At 38.6% G+C, this 20,131-nt stretch overlaps 1 protein-coding gene across 1 annotated transcript in view; it reads right to left on the minus strand.

Annotated features, from left to right (window-relative positions):
- Nucleotides 1–11,758: 11,758 nt before the first annotated feature.
- SORCS2 (sortilin related VPS10 domain containing receptor 2) overlaps nt 11,759–20,131 on the minus strand; it is a 573,028-nt gene continuing 564,655 nt past the window's right edge. Inside the window, exons 26-28 of the mRNA XM_074865689.1 lie at nt 14,369–14,526; nt 12,135–12,214; nt 11,759–11,795 (exon numbers count right to left, since the gene is read on the minus strand). Of these exons, the coding sequence (XP_074721790.1) occupies nt 11,772–11,795; nt 12,135–12,214; nt 14,369–14,526 (262 nt within the window). The 3' untranslated portion in view covers nt 11,759–11,771. The remainder of the gene's footprint in view (nt 11,796–12,134; nt 12,215–14,368; nt 14,527–20,131) is intronic.

Genomic DNA, 20,131 nt, shown 5'->3' on the forward strand with positions numbered 1-20,131 from the left:
CAAAATATACCCACTCGATGAATAAATAATGCATTCATTCTCCCATTAAAACTTCATTGTAGACTATAAAATTTCTATGGCTAATTAAAAAATTGGTAGATAATAGTTTATGTTGCTGCTTTGTCCCAGTATGAGGTTTCATAAGAGTTCACATTGCACATCCACAACCACAAGGCTTAGCAATATCTCTGTTCTTCCCTGTTGTGAGTGTTAGGTAGTGAAAAGAACCATGAAGTTTTTCTTTTACCAGAGTCAGACTTTCCCTGGGAAGGCCAAGCTGCTGTACCAAGCTGCTGTACCAAGCTGCACAGCAGCAGCTTTGTGTCGGCGAACCATAAACTGCATTCTAGCCCTCAACCTGAGCTAAGCCAGTAGCAGCTTGCCTCAAATTTCTGAATCAGGGAAGAATGTACAAATTGCAGGGATGCACGGCATAGTCTGACTTCAGCAGTTCAGTGACCTTTGCAAAGATAGAGAGCACTTGCCAGGATCAGTAACAGTGTTTTGAGCGCCAGGGCCACATCCTTGCATACAGATAGCTTAAGGACAAGGTTTTATTTCCAGACCCCTCAATTTCACAAGGTGGATGCAACTGCTATACAGCACGGGCAACTCTTCAGGAAGAGAGTGGGATAAAGGAAAGACAACACAGTTAATAAAGAAAAAAGAATAAATAAGGAGCAAGTAGTGTGTGAAGCCAATGAAAATGGAACAGATTGGAATAAAAACACAGAAAGGGCAGAAGAGCACACACAGCTTAATTTTGTTTATGTCTTTCTATTATAGAGAGATCAAGGTTGAACCCTGCTAAATTCTTTAATTCTTTAGCCAGACAGAAATATTCAGCCTTTGATGCAGCAGAGTTCCAGATTTATTTTTCAACTGCAGCTGCATGGCTTCCGTCTCACCACAGAGTGTCACTCTCATGCCAGTTATACTGCAGCAACTCTACTTCTAGGAGTGGCGTTGAGCTGCAGTATAGGAGGATGAAGCTTTGCTGCAGCCTTTGAGTTCAGTGCTGCTGACGTTGAGTAGTTTGACACTAATTACTGACAAATCAAAACATACACACAAACTCTGGGGACTGGTTAAACCATTTCCCTTCCACAAATCCCATGAAGCCCTCCACAAGAAAAACAAAGCAACCAATAGTTTAGAGCCAAATTTTATTAAAGAAAAACCTGTAGTGCAGGTTCTCAGGACAAATGCATACCTTTGGATGCAGTGGAGTACACAGGTACGTATACAGTAGTTTGCCTGCTACATGTTTGGAAGCTGAAAGAGACCGTGATAATCTGTACTGCACAGTTCATCACCATCATCAAAAGTTGCCAAAAACTTGGTTGTGGATCACTAACAGACACTTGGTTATGTGTGTGCACTACATATTGCACAAGACTTTTGATTAAGCTATTAATTGTGCAATTGAATCACAGTTAAGTGTTACATTAAGCATATTCAAACATATATTTGTGGGTTTTTTCTTTTCAAAAACGGCACGTCACTACAAAACTGCCATTAAATGTTACATATTTACAAAAATATACAAATAACACTTTTCCCCATTTATGACAATGCACCAGTTATGGATTAATTTCATTCTTCCCTTGAGCCCTGATACTGTATACAAAGAAACCTGCTCAAAGTCAAGGTCTCCTGAAACAAAATTAGGAAAAGTCATGTACCGTTTTCACAAATACTAGAATGTGCAAAGGCAGAAGGAGAGGACTGCGTAGCCATGTATGTTAAAGGTATGGACTACAGCATACTGATGACCGCTGAGAGCTTCTACATGGATTGGAAGGGCCCCTTTGTCAGAAATCCAATTAGAAACACAGTGTTAAGCATTTGCTGATCATGAAATGCTTTCTGGAAAAGCAGTTGCAAGTAGTTCAAAAACTAAGTTCTACCTTGGCTGTAATTAGCTTACACTAGCTGATGTACTCTTGTGTTAGCCACGGGAATTACAGATGAAAATCAGCCGGGCACCTCTGTGAGTACAGACGCAGTGAGATGACCAGCGATTTCAGCCTACGGCTGCATTTCAGATTCATCATGGCTGAGCACCTTTCTTCCATAACACAAAGCTGAATTGACAAAGTCTGTGGAACTGCATGGTCATAAATTAGGGTAGAATTTGGCCCTGCAGTGGCAAATAAATAATGCTCCACATGAACAACAGGAGAAATACTTTGTGAATCTTCAAGTGTAGTTTTTATTTTATTGGCTTTCATATCTTTACCAAGAGCTGTAGTGCTAATTAGCCAAAAAATATGATTTGGGTTTGGTTTAATTACCAATTTTTTCTCCTTTTTTTCACATGGGTAATCTATATGCTTTATCTGTCTGAGCTAGAATGAGAGATTTTGGACCCACCTGTGCTGAAACAGCCACAGATGCATTGTAAATATACCAGTATTCATCCTTTACTCTTAAAATGGAAAATGCTCCCATTCCAATTCTCATTATCTCTCCAAAGCTTTCTTCAATACTTAATCCAGGGTGAATTGATATTCCTAGTGCAGCTTCATACAGAGCAATGCTATATGATCATTTCACTTAGGTGAGGAAGGGTGGATAGTTGATGTCTCCTAAAACCACACTTGCAATGCACTAGTGTGGTATTCTTTAGAACCACCTCCCCTTTTGCAAAGAAACATATCTATGGTTAATGGAAAGGTAAATCAGGTAAATTATTTGTCAAAATAAGAGGGTGGAAGCTTCCCAAAGCGGCCTGCCAGTTGATAAGTGTCCCACCTCTTCCAATCTGCTATTCCTCTGCAAAATTTTTCTTGTATTTTTCTCTCAGCCACACAGAAGAGGATAAAAATGTGTTAATCTTCTTTTGACATCAACCCACCTTACTGGCAGAACTACAATCAGAGAAAAGCAACTCAGAAGAGACTGGGATCAAGAAGGGAGAATTCAAGTATACTTCTCCATTTGATAACATTTTCCCTCCAGAGGCTTCTGCACTGCAGCAAGCGCAGCCCATGACTTATACCCATGAGGAAATAAATCATAGCTTGTCAATGACAAATAAAAAAAGGAGCTGTACTCAAATGCCTAGTGTGTATATGAAATGGAGGAACTCCGTGTTCCTAAAATTAACATTTCTAGTTACATGTTCAGTAAACTCCAGTGGCTGGTGTTTACCCTCAGGAATACTATACCAACTCCATTCATCCTCTCTAAACATTATAAAATTACAGCTCATAGAGGGATTTTAGCAAATTATATTTAAGCAGTATAAATCCAAGACACAGACCCTATAAAATAATTCTTCTTCCTTGCATCCTCAGTGCTGTGCTAAGGAGGAACACCATTAGTAAATGCCCTACAATCACCTCAGAAATAAACCTACATTGGGAGCTACCTCTGGAGCACACATACATGCATCCTGACTCCTGGGAAGCAACCTCTTTTCCATGCACCTCAAGTGGGATGTTGCTGTGAGTCAGATCCCTCTTAAATTATAGGTAGAAATGATGATAATTTTGCACGCTCCTGATGTTGTGTCAGTTTAGACTCATGGTTTAAAGTCTCTGTATGCATCCAACAAAATTGAAAATAGTTGCCATGACGAATTAAACTCCAGGGCTTAAGCAAAACAAAATCAACAACTCGTGGCAAAACCATAGACACTGGTAACGCTTTCTCCCTGTTCTTCCTTGTCCTGTTTAGTCTTGTGCTTCTCTTCCCTCCTGCACCTCTCTCACATACACTCCCTCTCTGACAGAGGCTCTACCCTTTAAAGGTACCGCTGAGCTTTTCAGTTACCTTATTCCCATCAACTTCTCCAAACTCCTCCAACAAGAAGATTCTGTCAAACCCATCTGGTGACTTTACTTAAACTTTTATTTTATGGAACTTGAAAGCAAGCCATTTGCCTCTGCCTCTAGGAAAGATTGCGCATAGACCTGTCCCACAAACATGGTAAGTCAAATGGCTCCCAAGAGGAATGATCCCTGGTCCTGCTCCTCTGTTAAGAATGGACCCTCTTTACCTCACCTATTCTTCAGCTCCAGGTTGTAACAATTTATCTAAAAGGCTATGTACTAGCTTGGGCCTCAGTATTTCCCCTACTGAAATACAAGCGCAGCCCAATGGTCTAGCAAGGTGTCTCTGCCCAACCTTGCTGCAATTCTGTAACTGCCAGATTGAAGGGCTAGCAAAGCCAGCCAGCCCTTGCTGTCCTCCAGGAAACTCATGCAAACACCATGTCTCATCCCCATAACCCAAAATGAGGCAGAAGGAGGCATTTGGGAGATAATGGGCATAGCTGTCTCAATTAAATATATATTTTCCACTGCAGACCAACAACAAGGTCAATATACACATGGATGAGAGAGGAAGTTACTTATTCTTCCAGGGAGTACAACACTCATCTACATTGCAGACTAGAGGTATTTGCTCTCTGGGACAAGCAGCTGAGAGGAAAGGCAAGAGGGAAGAGTTCTAGAAAGATTTAGAGAAAATGAGAGCCAAAATTAAAAGTGAAAGGATTAAAAGAATCAAAAGTGGGAAAGAAACAGGAAGGATGAGTGAGGAAGGTAGTGAGACAAAGCACAGGGGATCTACATCAACCCAGATAATACAGCAGAGCTCAGAGGAGAGACAGGGATGGGGAAGAGATCATGATTCTTGTTATCACATAGTAGGGTGCATATCTAAATAAAAACACAGATAAAAACAGAACATAAAGCAAAACAAAAAGCAAGGAAGAAAAAAGTGGACTACAGAGAATGTCATCAGGAGGAGGAGGCAGGCAAGGCAGAACAACAAACAGCAGCAATAATGAAAACAAAAATACAAAAAAAGGAGGAGGGAAGAAACAAGGACAAACACGATTGGAAATTCAGAAATTTTTTTCTCTAAAGTGTTAATTACTTAGCAAAAAGTTGGAAACATTAAATAATGCAGGTCACTTCTCTGAAGAGTTCAGCATATCAAAACTCCAAGAAGAGTGTATTTACAAGCAAATGGAGCCAGTGAATTGGGTAACTTTTGATGTTTATGATGATATTCTGTAATCTTAAACATTTAAATGCCCTTCTGTGAATCAGGGACATATAAGCAGTGTATTAAAATATTCTCATTTAGACTAGTTTTATCATTTGCAAATTGCCTATATGCATGTCACTGATGTTTGGGGTGTACACTTCTCCTTCTGCATAGTCCTGCACTACTCAGAATCCATAACAAGAATGCCTCAAAAACCGTATGGATACAAGTCTGATGTTTTCCTATATGAGCTGTTCTCGTTAAAAATCATCTCCTTTGCCATTTCAGAAAGATTTGCTTTTTAAACTGCTTTAATTAATAAGCAAACGGTGTGAATTAATACTTTTTTTTTTTAAAAAAAAGAGACTAAGCCAATTCTTGCCCTTTGATCTGCAAGAGCAGATGCTGTCAGTAAGAACTAAATATAAGTATCAAAAGCTGGCTAAAATTAGCAACAAATAACATAGAAATATAAGACATGCTAAGAAAGTTATTTGGAATGCCTGGCCTTCCTGGTGATTAATATACTCATTACACCATTAAAAATATGTGCAACAAAGGCATATTATTTAAGTAGCACCATGTACTGCTGCATGTATTATTGCTGCCCAATAGGGCTTTATGTCCACTGTATTGCAACAAATCAGTGTAAAAATGCAAATTCTACAGAAACTCAGAAATCAAGTCCGATCAATAAAGCTCAAGTTTGTGTAATGCTTTCAGGTGTTGCAAGGAAATAATTTTAAACAGAATTACTTGTGTAAGGGAAAGAAACCACTTTTTTCAGGGCTAGTAAATGTTGCTGCTAAAAGAAAATCAATCTGCGAGGAGAGAGAGAGAGAAAAGAGTATGCAATTAAGAACATGTATTTTTAAAGATACTATTAAAAATCTACTTTAATACAAACCATAACAGCTCTTTGATAGGGATTTTGTTCACATAGCTTTATCATTGGACTCCAGAGTACGTATTTCTAAGCCTTCCAGTATTTCTTGTCTTAGATACTGTCTTCCAGAAGACCATCTCAGCTACCAGCTCATAAACTAGCTGAAAACAGCAATTCTGACAAAGTTCACATAAGGAAAAAAAAGATATGAAAAAAGTGAAAATCCTTCATTCACAATTTGTATTTTAAGTAATATGCCACTCCATTCAACAGGAGGAAAAAGGCTGGGACTGAAGACTTAAAGAAATGAGATCTCACATATTAAAAATCATGAAACTAACTTGCTGTATGTATCATTTTCAGAGGGGGAAAAAAAAAAAAAAAAAAAAAAGGACATTTCTAAGAGGAATGCATTCTTTAGTCTTCACATCACCCTGAAGTACCATTACAGGTCCTTATTTCCCTGATGGTATCTATAATCCTATCTGCTCTATGCAACATACTTGAAAAGAAAGGAAAAATAAAAACTTTGTCCACACGACATTCCCGTTCAGATTTGAGAAATGAGCTGGTTTAGTCCATCTTGACATTGAGAAACCCTTCTGCACACCCTCCAGCTTAAGGTTACAAAAAGAATTGGAGGAAGAGCTGCTGAGGTGATCAATCTGGTAGAAGGGCTGACTTAGGAAAGAAGATTAAAAAATTAAGAGTGCACGGATGGACATTTCCCAAAGACTGCGGGTTGGGCTTTTAATTGCAAAAGTTAACTGGGAGGCTGAGTTATTTCAAAATTTGTCACTTTGACGATTATAGTCTGAAAATAAGTGAAAAACATTACATTCCATGACAGGAATAAACAGGCACTTAAATGTCACTGAAAGGGCTAATACTGAAAGGAAATAAAGAATATGAAAATACATACTTAAAATTAAGAAAATGGTCTGAGCAGATCCTGTAACTACTTCTAGGCAATTCGATGCTATTCTAATGGAAGTTTTAGAAAGACTCTCAGACTAGTAAGATTAGGTTATATGCCAGTCTCATAAAGAAAGTTGTAGAAGCAATGTGCAATTGGGACTAGAACAGAGAAAATGAACCAGGAAGCAGCTTTTTGTATAGACTTAGAAAACACAACAAAATTTTGCATCTCAAAAATCAATATTTATAAAGGTAGATGCTTATAAATTTCTTTCTGGTGGAAAGCCAATATTTTGAGAGAAATGTGCACTTACTTTCATCTAAAACTCAAATAAAAATGAAGATGGAAACAATACAGTGGTATCAATCAATATACAATAACAACTCCAACTGTCAGGGATTGCACAATGAAATAAAAATGTTAGTCTCTCTTTTCCCCCCAAAGTCTCATTAATGAAAAATTACAAAACACTCTTTTATAGGAAACATAGGAAAAATCTAAAACTGAAATTGTCACCGATTCTATCAACTTAGCAACACTGTATTTGACTTGAAATAACACTAGAAATTCAAAGCTTATCAGAACCACTGGTTCATCATCAAAAAGTTACTGCAAACAAATGCATGTATTTAATTTCTTAAAAATAATTTTAAAACCCCACATTTCTTTAAGCATGTATTTGTGTAAGGAGGATGGAAACCACTGCAGTTCCATTTTACTGACCTCTATTAAAGAGACAGCATACAGTAGTAGAGTATTCCAACTAAAGGGATGTCTCATTGGACCTAAAACACAGTTAAGCATCATAATCATGTCAGATGAAATCTGCTTTGCACTAGGAACTACTAATGGCAAAGTGCTGATTTGTCTATGTCTGTCCAGAAGACAGTAACTTAACAAATCATCTACTTCATATGAATAAACACTTCGATCTTTACACTGGTCATTGAAAGCAGAAAACTGATCAAGAAGGATATAATTCAATGAGAATATCCTAAAAGAGTTCAGAGAAATTGGACGTGAATTGGAGATAACAACAACATCTTGCCTCAGGCTGGCACCTTCTAATTCTTCACAGCCATTTCCACCACTCTCTTCTACAGGATATAAAAACATACATTGGTTTATATTGCTTTTATTTTTGAGAAATTAATTTATAATCTGTGTGAATTTTCCATAAATGTCTTCTGAGCATTTCTGAGCACTTTGTATGGATGGGCCACTCCAAAGCTATATAAAACATTCAATGTCAAAAGGAAAAGCAAAGATAGCTGTAAATTTTGATGGCTCTGTTAGAATATTTCAAATCAGTACTGCTTGGAGCACTGTTGAAAGTACAGGGTGTTTTTGAAATTGAGAATACATCAGAGTTTAAGAAGGCCAAAAGATGTAAATGAGGCCAATACACCACCAATTTTGTCGGTTTCAGTAAAGTTCAATATCAATGTTGATAAGTATCACTGTACCCATTATTATAGGGCTTTTGACCAAATAACACGCAGAAAAGTAAGTTTAAGATACTAGTGTGTAACAGCAAAATCACAGCCAGTGTTGCAATGCTCACCACGTAGCCATATGTTCCAACAACAGGTTTTAAATAAAATTACCTTTTTTTTTCAAAAAAAAAAAAAGTGATGTACCTTTTTTGGGTTATGCATTTTTTATATTTATACGTAATTGCAGCTGGTTTCAGTAGACTACCTTTAATAACACTAATAATTACAAGTAAAATAATGAGAGTGAAACTATTAATAATTTATACTCACAAAATTATTTCACTCTGAAGATCCTGAACAAACAGTAATTAATTTAGCCTCACAATACCCCTGTGAGGTAGGTAATTACTATCAGCCCCATTTTACAGGTGGGGAAACTGAGGCACGTACAGGTTAAGTAACTTACCCAAAGTCTGGGTACAGAATCCAGGTACCTGACAGCCATCTTCTGTTTCTTAGCCATCAAATTACCCTTCCTCACTAACAAATTTAACTGGAATATGTACAAATACTGCATGTGTGTGTGCATGCATGTGTGACTAGCTTTTGTGCATAGAAACAATTCTGTGTTTCTGTATACACCTGTATCACCATTTTGGATACATATAAAGTATAAAATGCTAAGATGTCGTGGATGTACTTCAAGAGATTCAAAACCTAGCACTAGTGAGACTTTTCATTTAAAGATAAACCAAGACACCATGAATGGGAAAATGGTAATGATATTTTCTCAGTTTTAATATAATTCATTTTAAAGTTATTCTTGCCAGGGAATCAAAGGCTTCCTTTATTATCTGCTGGGTATTATTAATACAGTTACGGCAATACTGACATCTCTTAGAAAAAAGTGTTTTTAAGACATGACAAACCAACCTTGCAGGAGTGCTGCATGAATCAAATTAATAAGCATCGAAAAATATTATTACAGGCACTATATTGTGCTAAGTGTTAATTAGAGTACCAAGTGGTTAAATATTTTACAGTGTTCCAAAAGACTCCTGTTATCAGAGACACAAATCACCCTGTATTAAATGTATGAAAGTAGCTGTTAAAACATAAATTAGATGTGTGACCTAGTTCCAACAGTGTCCTTTGCCAATCAGACAAAGTGTGGGAGAACAACCCCAAGCCAGAATTTCCATCCCATCCCTTGTCCATGAGGCTAATCTGCCACTCACCTGCCCTATACTAATAACCCCCTTCAGATTTATTTCACAGGAAGAAGTAAGCTGTTTGCAATACTATTCTATTCTCTGCTCTAGCTCATTTCCATTAGAAAAAGCCTAAAGAGCTGATGAGGAGGGAAAGCCTCTGGTGCAACAACCCCAAGAATTTCCAATGCACAGCACATTTTGTATTTGCACTTCCTTTCAAGAAACCCAGACTTAGATACATGTCACACTTTAGATTTCTACACAGTCAGACACACAACAGTCAGCTAGAGCACTGCTGCTCCATAAATCTGTTTGCATGGCACTCTACAACTAAATAGGCAGAAATTTTAGAACAATTTTTGAAATTATTTTCCTGAGCAGTTTACAAGCACTTTTCAGAATCTTCACTTTAAATTTTCCACCTAGTTCCTTACAGTAAATTTATAATCTAGATTTTCTTGTGCTTTACACATATATCCTGTGGTGTTTCAAGAGCCTACAGTACTACACTGAATTATTACATGCCAGTCCGTTGTATTTGATGACAATATGCTCTAGGATATCCACAGATACATGGAAAAAAGACTCCAATGAATACAGTAATTTTAAGACAGTGTTTTTCTGTCTTACCAGCATTCATTATTTTTTGTTTGTTTATTCAGAAAGATGTAGTTAGCTATCTGTACCCTCATTCAGCAAGGTGGTGTGCGAGCTTGCCACTAGCATCAGTATGACATTCAGTGAGCAAAGAGCTATTTATTCTCTATCAAAGGCAAAAAGTGAAGAGATTATATAGGTTTCTGAGAGAAACATCCTAATCCCAGGCAGCTGGGACACATAGGATGCCAGATGTTTAAACTCATCACACCACAGTCCGTTTCCTACACAACTCCATAAACCACAGGGAGAAGACCAGAGGGGTGTGGGTTCACCACACTGCTGCTTCCCTAGGGATGCAGAGGTCAGGACTAGGAAACTCTGACCCAACTAGCAAAATTGGGATTAGAAGACTCTGACCTGACTCACAAGCCTTTCTGCAGCCAGCTCCTTCAGAAGCCTCGCTGCCCTCCCTGCAGAAACAGGGGCCAGCAGTGGTAGGGACTGAGTGACACCCTGCAGTGATGGAAAGGAAATATGAACCCCTAAATCCCAGCCCATCCTCCCCATGGCCCTCCAGATTGTCAAACCTACCCGAGCGGAAAACGTCAGGTCACAGTTTGCCCACACCTGCCTGCAAGACAAACAGCCAGGGAAAAATCCCAAAGAGGGATGTGGGTGGGAAGGGGTGGCAGTGCACTACCCAGTCCTGCCTGGAGGAGAGCTCTGACCTGCCCGGCACCTCTGCCCTAATAGGAAGTTTTAAAAAAATAACCATATAAAGAAAGTGACTTAAAAGAGGTATTTACACACTCTGGAAATTTAAAAAGAGACAGGCCACCAGCATGGGGTTTTACAGGATAACTCATCTATCATCCTAGAGGTGCTCGCTCAGGAGACAAGAGAACAACTGAAATAACTGTCCACAAGTGAAGGCACCTGGTCTGGAAATAGCATCAAGCTGGTGTTTTACTTTCACACAGGGTGGGATTGGGGGAGATAGTGGTGCTGATGGTTTGTCAGGACTTGCTACACTTACAAGTGCTTTATCCTATATTATGAGATACCTTAATTAACACTTTACTTCCTTTAATTGACAGAAGGGCCTAAGCCTAAATTAATTAGATTGTCTCACATATGTTTAAGTGAAGAGCTTGTGTCAACTAGGAGTGCATTTGTCTCCTCGCTCAGTCCTCTCCCAGAACAGAAACACTTGGCCTCCTAAAAGAAGTCGTTGTGATCAACCAACCATCTGTTCTGGTCTAGTCACTTGTGTAAAAATCACCTTTTTGGGCTAAAGAGTCCCAGCCTTCCGCTGAATACCCCAATTAAAAATATAATTAAAAAGTTACAGTCAATCCTTCTAAAAATAAACATAAAGAACTAGAGCATATACAGAAAAGAAATAAGGTGGCATTGAAGGTGCCTAGGGCTACAAATTTGCTACCATAGTTTGAGTTTCAATCGTAATGAGTTCCCAGGCCATAGAGTGAACACACGACGTATTATCCTTCTCCCTTGGTAACTGATGATGGATGCTTTTTTCCATGGGAGTGATAAGAAACCTCCTCTCCACCAGCACTTACAGCCATATTTGCAATTTTGTGACATCACCAGGGAAAAATAAAACGATACAGAGAAGAGTCTTTCGTTTTTTGTGTTCAGCTGTAAATATCAGCTAACCAGGTAACTGTGCATCTCTCTGGAGTTGATGCTCAAAACCACGCCTGAGTGATTGCCTATGAAAATATAGAAACAAAAGGCCAGCATTAGTGTATCTCAGGCACTTCACAATAAATGCCTCTTTTATTGCAGGGACAAGTCAATCGCATAAAGAGAGTGGCTTTATCAAACAACAGGTCAGGTGAAGGTTGGTGCAACAGCTCCATGTACCTACAACATACTTTCGCGCAAAGTTTTTGCTCATGGTGGTGAATTTGTGGTGAATTCCTAGGGTTTCTATCCCAGTGACAGCATAAGTTGGTTCTCTTTGTGGCTTAAAAAGGTGTAGTTGTCTCGAGGGGTGCAGGTGAGGGAGGAGAATGGAACCTGAGGCGTCCATTCGACATGCCACTGACCTGGGACTGGACACTGACCGGCATCAGCAATAAGGGAACTCTGTAGCTGTTCAAGTTGCCACTTCTCCCAGAAGGAGTCACTGCAAGGTAATGGTGTTGAGGAGTCCCAAGGTGGGGGTTGCGATAAAGTAGGCAACATAAAATATATAGAAAACAAAAAAAGTGGATGGGTGAGTCTGGAAATACTGTACTGTGGAAATTCAAAAGTTATGAGAAGAGAGAGAACAAACAGAAACCCAGGCCTGTAACTCCCTGCTGTGCATGGAGTGGCGGCTGCTACTGACATCTCCCAACAGGGAGGGAGAAAGCTCACCAGAACTAGAAGGGGTCTCCATAGCATAGGAACCTTCTGCAAATAACGTCGTAAACCAGAATTTAATATAAAGCAGGGATTATAACATGTTTCATACTCTAGTCAGATAAAATAGAGGACTATCATTAACAGGAATATTTTCTTGGCAGTACTGAGCAATACCAGAGCTAGTGGAAAGAAAATAACAAAATAGTACAGCGACCAGAAGTATAGTTTTATGTCTTAAATAAAGTCTTGTGTCTAAAAGCTGTACAGTAGCTGACAAATATGGATGATTATGATTCACAGAAATGAACTGTTTATGCTCCGCTGGAAATGTTGCTGGTGTTGACAACCTGGCAGTAGCACAAACCATCTCAAGATCTGCATTTGTTGACTGTCTTAAGTTTCACATCAAAACATCATGATCTTGCACTCTTTAACCCTAGTAATGCTCTGCCCAGATAGAAGATTTTTTTTTTCTCTGAGTAAGCAGTGCATGGCAACTAGAGATTATTTATGAATGCATTACAAATCAAGGTAGCATTTTTTTATTCCAGAATCCCAAGCTGCTTTATATAAATAGGCCATAAGGGGTTTTCTGCCATTAAAAGAAGTTATGCTTTTGTACATTACTAGAGGTGTTTGAATGCTCCACTTTAATAGGTATGTCTGCAAGGACTTTGTCAGCATTCAGCCTTCTCCTCTAAAGACCCTGGAGATGAGTTGATCAAACAATTTTAACACAAACTTTGTTTTTCCAGGGTTGTTGTCAACTACTCCGGTAAAGTCAGGAGTGCAGTCAAGGTCATCTTGCACTATCTGAATGAAAATACAGTGATACTCATACACAAAGGTTGTCAAAGAAAAGATAGAAATACACAAAGTAAAGCAGGAGGCTGAATTATTCCTTTGTGCTCAAAGCTAACACCTCCAAGACCTAGAAGCGGCACACAGCTCAGCAAATGAAAATAAAGACATCGACAACAAATGATAAGGTGAAATCCAAGATAAAGAAATCTTTCCTCTGCCAAAGTTCTGTCCTTCCCCAGGCTATCTCTGGTGCAGCTAAAACACATCTTCTGTGGGTTCATGAAAACATTACAGTTGCCTGTTACACATGAATCTACTGCTACAAATCTCAAAGGCTTTGGGTTATCTGATTTATTTTCACAAAATGTGTGGAAATGGAACTGGGGAGCTTTTTCCATTGTCCTACACTTTTCAGACTGTGACCTGAAAGCAGTCTGAACACAATGTTAAATTTTACAAGAAATAAACTTTATAGATCAGCACTCCATGTTACATTAAAAATAACCAGAGTGTGCCAGGATACACACTTCCACCTGACACTGAAATCATCTGCACCAAGAGATATTCACAGAAAGTTTCCCTCATCGGTTCCTTCTTACCAGTCCATGAATACTAGAAAGTTACCAGCTAAATTAGGGAAGATTTGTCATATTTTTATACAGAAATAAATTTAATGTTTCTAATCACGAAAACTTTAAATGACACTGGAATATGATGGCAAATATAGCAATGGGTCTAGATACAATTCACCTGAAATCGTGGAAACATTGACTCTACAAATCCTTCCGGCCCAAACTCCATTTTCCACTAATTCAGAGGATTATTGAGTTAATTCAACTGTTACCTATTATATCCTGTTCTACCAATATAATTTCTCTCTAAAATTGCCGAAGTAAGTCTCCTGACATTAAACTGTACCACCTCTGCACTCATGCTCTATATAGCATGTCATCAATACATTAGCCTGTATTACAAGCAAGCCAAAAGATAATTGAGATAATCCTTTGTTAGTGGTGTACTATTTACTTCTTCCTGAGACTGAGCAGAAAATGAAAAAAGATAAAATGAAAACAAACATCAATTAAAAATCAATTACTTATGAAAATTTATAAACTAAAAATGAAGTTACCTCTTGCGTTACCTAGTGTTTGAGAGTCCAGATCATCATCAATAAACTCCTCACCCTGAATGATGTTCTGGGTATCCTCACTGTGATTAACAGGGCTCGTCATCTCCTGCTCTTTTTCATTGTGCATCTGGGCATAGACATTTCTGCCTGGCAGTTTCCTAAATTGGACAAGGAGAAAAAGTTTTGTGATGGAGTTCCTTCGTTTTGCACACATGCTGGCATGAGAGCAGAGCTCCAGCAGAGGAAAATCATTCCAGAATCACAAAACAACACCGATCCCACCCTTCCTTAATTTTGTGTTCATAACCTAAACTTATCAACTCCTTATTCTCAGTCACAGTTTTATGTAACTGCCTTATCATGATGTTCATACCGATGTAATAATTAAGCATCAATTTCTGACGAAGACTGATAGACAATGAATGATAACTGAGAAAAAAAATTACTAAGACCACAAAATAACTATTTTAAGAACTCAAGCACTAAAAAAGCCCAACAGGAATCCATTCCTGGTTCAAGGTGTCTTCACAAACATTAAGCTGGGTCCTAGTCATCATCACATCTCACTGGTGAGGTGGGCTGACACTGAAGGAAGGGTGTTAGCATCAAATGTCACTCTCATACTCCATCAGGGTTGAGAAGAAAGAAGCAGGAGAAATCCAGGAGACAGGGAATGTAAAGGGAGCAGAGTGTGAAGAACCAGGAGGCCAGGATCAAGGTGTAAGTAGTAAGGAGGTAAACAGGCATCAGTAAGGGCAAAGAAGATGAGAGGGGAGGTGTAAGGGACTGTGTTGGACTGTATCTGTCTCAGCATTGCTGTTGCACCGTCACCACTTCCTGGACTCAGCATCCTGTCGCCGTGGAGGAGTACGCTCTGAAGGAGACGAATTGTCCCCGACGAAACCACGATATCCGCCCGAAGTTAAATCGGGGTGAGGAAGACGTGCAGGCCGGCATGACCACCGTGAATGCCTGGGCATGCGCACATGGAAGACCACGGGGCAGCACATATTACAATGAGCTCCGTGGAAATGGGCGGACTCTTCGGAGAAATAGTGGGGACTGGAACAATAAAAGGACTGCATACTCCTCTCTTGGGTTGCTTGTCATCACTCTTGTCACTCTTGGAGCACCATCACCTGCACTGAGACTGAGCCAACAGTACGTCACTGGATTCGTGGTGGTGGAAATTAATCTTGATGCATCTCTACCATTTGCTTGCTTAGGGATTCTGATTTTTCTTTTCCTTTTCTTTCTGTCCTATCACTATTACCAGTTGTTTGTATAATAAAGTTCACAAGGTTGTATGGCATCTGACCTCATCTTAATCTCGCTCTTGGGATCGTTTAAGAACCCTCCCCGATATCGGATTGGGACAGGAGGTTGGTGAAGTCAAGCAGGCAGCACTTGAAGCAGACAATGTAAAGCTTGGCCCAGGATTACTGGGAACTGCTGAATTAGACAAAATTCTCTGTAGCAGAGAGTGTTTAATTCATTCATTCTGATCTGAATCTAGAAAAACCCAAAGCAAGTTATTAAATGGTTCTGTTGGCTCTAATGAACAATTAGCACCGTGGCTGAGACTGGGAGGCTTAAGACTTAGTATTGATAAACAGTTCTTAACTAGATTATCTTAAATTAGACTTTGTAAAATCAAAGGGAATAATCAGGGACTTCTAACTTTGCAGCAGAATTTATGGTTTAAACATTTATTGAGAGCCATACACTTTGGTTTAGCTGCATTCACCTGAAATCTGCCTGGGGACATACGGACATCCTTTCCTAGCCACCAAGCAGACACTTCTGATTAGGGAGTTCAAAGTTGTGAGCTCCGTTTCTTACATTTCAAGAAGCAGCTTGACAGCTTGATCAGCATGACAGCAGATCATGGCTGTCAAAGTTGGTGCTTAAACACAAATTATTGCAACAGGCAGACAACGAGAAGAAAAGAGAAAACGGGGTTGAACTTCTAAGGTTAAGCTGCAGTTTCTGCTGAGCTCGTTTAGACAGTGAGAAGATAGAAAAAGTGACACTAATTTTTAGGCATCTCTCTAAAAACAATCACCTTCTGCTCCATATTCTGGCAGCAGTTTGAAAGCTGGATAAATACACAGGTTGCTCTATTTTCTCTAGGCTTTTGAAGATGACCTGTCTTTAAATGTAATTTCAAAAGAAAGATTCTTTACCAGGTGGCACCATCTTAGTTTGAGATAAAAGTTACTGCAGCAAACTATTTTGAACAGCACCTTCCATTGTATCAAAGTAATTAGAATAAATAGAAATTGTTAAATAATGAAAGATGACTGAAAAGGATCTCCTCCCTTTAATTTGAACTATCCAAGGGATGAATTGCATCCTATATACCTATGTATGTACACACACATGCAAATCTGTATGGGCATGTGTATACACTCCCCTCCCATTAAATGGATAAAGAAAGCCACATTGAAAGGGGGAAGGACATTCCTCATTAACAAAATATATACATTAGGTAATTAATTTTGATTTTTTTCTTTAGGGCCAGTAACTCCAGACTATTTTTAATGTGTCTGCTAATGAAACTGGTCATGTGGAAAACAATATCCCTCTCAATCAGACCTGCATCAAACCTGTCAAATTGCTCACTTTCAGTCCACTGCCAAATGCCTAAGGGAAACAAAACCCAGAAGAATGTCTTTGCAACACATCTGCAAAATTAGCACATATGTTTCTGCAATAATTAGGGGACCTTCTTAAAACTGTATTTCTGACAGGTTGTAGAAGTATCAATGGCATTATCAAAATATTTTTGACATAATAAAAATGTTACCCATCTCAAATCCATATGGCACATCAGACCTTTGCAGTTAAGTAAAGGGAGCAGAGCTGCTAGTCTAACTGTTGTCCGCCCAGGCCGAAGGTCCTGTCAGAAACCAGGTCAACAAGGTGTGTCCTTTGGTATAAATCCTGAGGCTTCAGCTCACGTCTCTGGTCAGACTTACTAGTTAGAGATCACAACACATACTACTAAACATATTAAGGGGTTCCTGAATGAAGAAACCTCAAAAGTACACAAATAACCATTAAACATATTGTTGTTAAGAGCACTGCTTTATGGCTAACAGGTAAAAGGCAAAAAGGTGTAAGCTTTATTTCTCACTCACTTAAATCTCATAAACCCAGTCCTGCTAAGTACAGATCCTTTTTCAGAGGTATAAAGTTGAGGTACTTCCATACTTTGCTCTGGTCCTCACACTTAGAGAGGAAAGTGGAGTATGGATGGGAGTATGGATTTACATACATGGAGTAAGGATGGGAGGAATGAGAATATTACAGGTCTTGTGAAGGCATACAATGTAGACTTTTGACCTTTTATACATTGTAGAGATCTCTATGTATTTCATATTGGTTCAGTTTTACAGGGAAGAGACTCAACCAGATTGAAGAAAATGATAGTCTAAGCCTTTTCAAGTGACATTTCTAACACACGTGCCAGATGTTCTGTTTATAAGGGACAACTGCTCTGTGCGATGAAACAGGATGCGGATACTGAATCCTTGCTGAAGATGGGCCTGATTCTCACAATTTTCCAGTCACTCCTCACTGCTCTAACATGTAGGGAGGAAGCTGCTACCCCTAATTATACAGAGAGAAACTCTTGTGTACCCTGATGTGCTTTGCTCTTCTTAAGGAAGCAATTTATGTTGAGTCCAATGTAACTGTTTGAAGTAGGCAGAGCTGAAACGCTTGGGTCTACATAAAAGACTACTGTGAAAACATGACAAGACATGAAATTTGACCCAAGAGATTTATATCAGCAATATGAAAATTGAAAGCACATTTATAAGAACCAAGAAAAAGATTATGCAATAGTTTCTTTTGAGGGTTTAGTCTTCAGCTGCAAAATGCATGTGCTCACATCCATCACTGGAGACAATTACCTCTGCTGAGTAGCACTCCATAGTTTACATTTTTAGTTCTTTTTGTTTTCTCTGTGGCATTTTATTTCAATCATGAAGAAGAAGAAATATTCATGCCTGCTTTGAGGACCATAAAAATATGAACTGGAGACTTAATTTTGCACAGAACTACTAACAAACATCACAGCACATGGCTTTCACCAAGATCTCTAGGTCCCACACTTAGAATATATTCCAGAAAGTACTATTTTTCTTCCCTATATTCACAAATTCTAAACAGTTCATACCCGAAACTGTTTACACTTAAAAACGTTCAGCAGTAAGGAACAGCAGGAGGGAGATGAGCTATTGATTCCCACTCATTTAAACTCTCTAGTTTATTTGACTTTCAATTCCTTCCTTTTGGAGACAATATTCATTGGCCTTTATGCAACTTCATTTGTTTTCCAGAGGCTTCATTAAGATTCTGTTTACTATAAAAAATAGGAACATATTCACATGGCAAAGGATATGGAATAATGTACCATTCTCTTGGAACTTAAATAAAACTAACAACAATAATAATTCATTAAATAGAATACTTTATTGTGGTGTTGGCTTTATTATGTTTGGATTAATGTTCAGATGACTGACTTCTTTGTGCTTTAAGGCACTCCTGATTTACGTGCCTCCTTCATTTCAGAAATCTTTTCTACATGCTATTACTTTGATTTCTGAGGAAGTTTTTATGAAATATTATGGGTCATTAAATTAGTGCCTGTTTTTTTATAACTAAATGGCATGGATTGGGACTAAACTTGCTCTCATGGAACATAAAAGTAGTATAAGCAAGGTGGAGAGAAAAGATAGCTTTTCTTCGGAGACTGAAAATGAGATAGTAAGTCAATGAGGCAGAAAGATAACACAGTTCTGCTCCAGATTGTGGAAATGACCCAGGAGGGGGTTCATTTACCAAAAGTGGCACTTGATAGTAGTGGGGAAAAAAAATGAATACACAAAAAATGGTGTAAATTTGGCTGAAGAAGATCACGGCAATTTGTGAAAACAATGTAAGCAGCTTTAACTATGCTGGCAGTAGTTTGCATACAAATTAAAAGATGAAGATTTTCATACTCTTTTAGAAAATTAAATTTGCTATTATCAACCAGGTAAAATACTGAAGGAAAAAAGCCAACTATTTGCTCTGGTTTGGCTACTCTAATATCCTGTTGTTATACAGAAGTGAAAAATAAGAAAAGGATGATTTCAGATCTTCCACTAGTAACATAATGATTACATGGCAGCTTTGATGCGGCTAAAAAATAATTCTCCTTTCCTCCACTTTGACTAGTGCAGACAGCTATTTGTCTTCTGTATACTGTTGCTTAGGACCCCACACCATAGAAGCTTACTCTGAAAGGATAAGAACTCTGTTCTGGATAGCAACTGGAAACCCACAAAAAAATATAAATATTATTTCAAAGGGAATGGAAGAAATTTATTTTTACTGAACCAAATTTAGAAAGGTGGCATGGTATAGAAAAAATATATGCAGGTCCCAGAGCGGCATTAAAAAATAGACCTGATTTCTCAAAAATATTTACCAGCTGCTTCATATTTTTCAGTTCAAAAGAATCACCTGTAGTCCATTTTATCTGGATGCTTAAACAACTGAAGCATACTCGTGAGTATTGTACATGCTGTTTGCTTGAGGCATCAGATTAGCGATTTCCATACTCAGAAAGTACAAACAAAGAAAAGGCAAATTATTCTTGGTTTGCCCACCATTCATGTTCGTTGTCTGCACTGCCACAGCCACAGTCAGATTTAGCAGCTGAGGTATTATCTCTTGCTCCTTGCTGCCATGCTGAGAATTCAACCCCTC

The sequence above is a fragment of the Strix uralensis genome, chromosome 4 (genome assembly GCF_047716275.1).
Source record: "Strix uralensis isolate ZFMK-TIS-50842 chromosome 4, bStrUra1, whole genome shotgun sequence".
NCBI lineage: Eukaryota > Metazoa > Chordata > Aves > Strigiformes > Strigidae > Strix > Strix uralensis.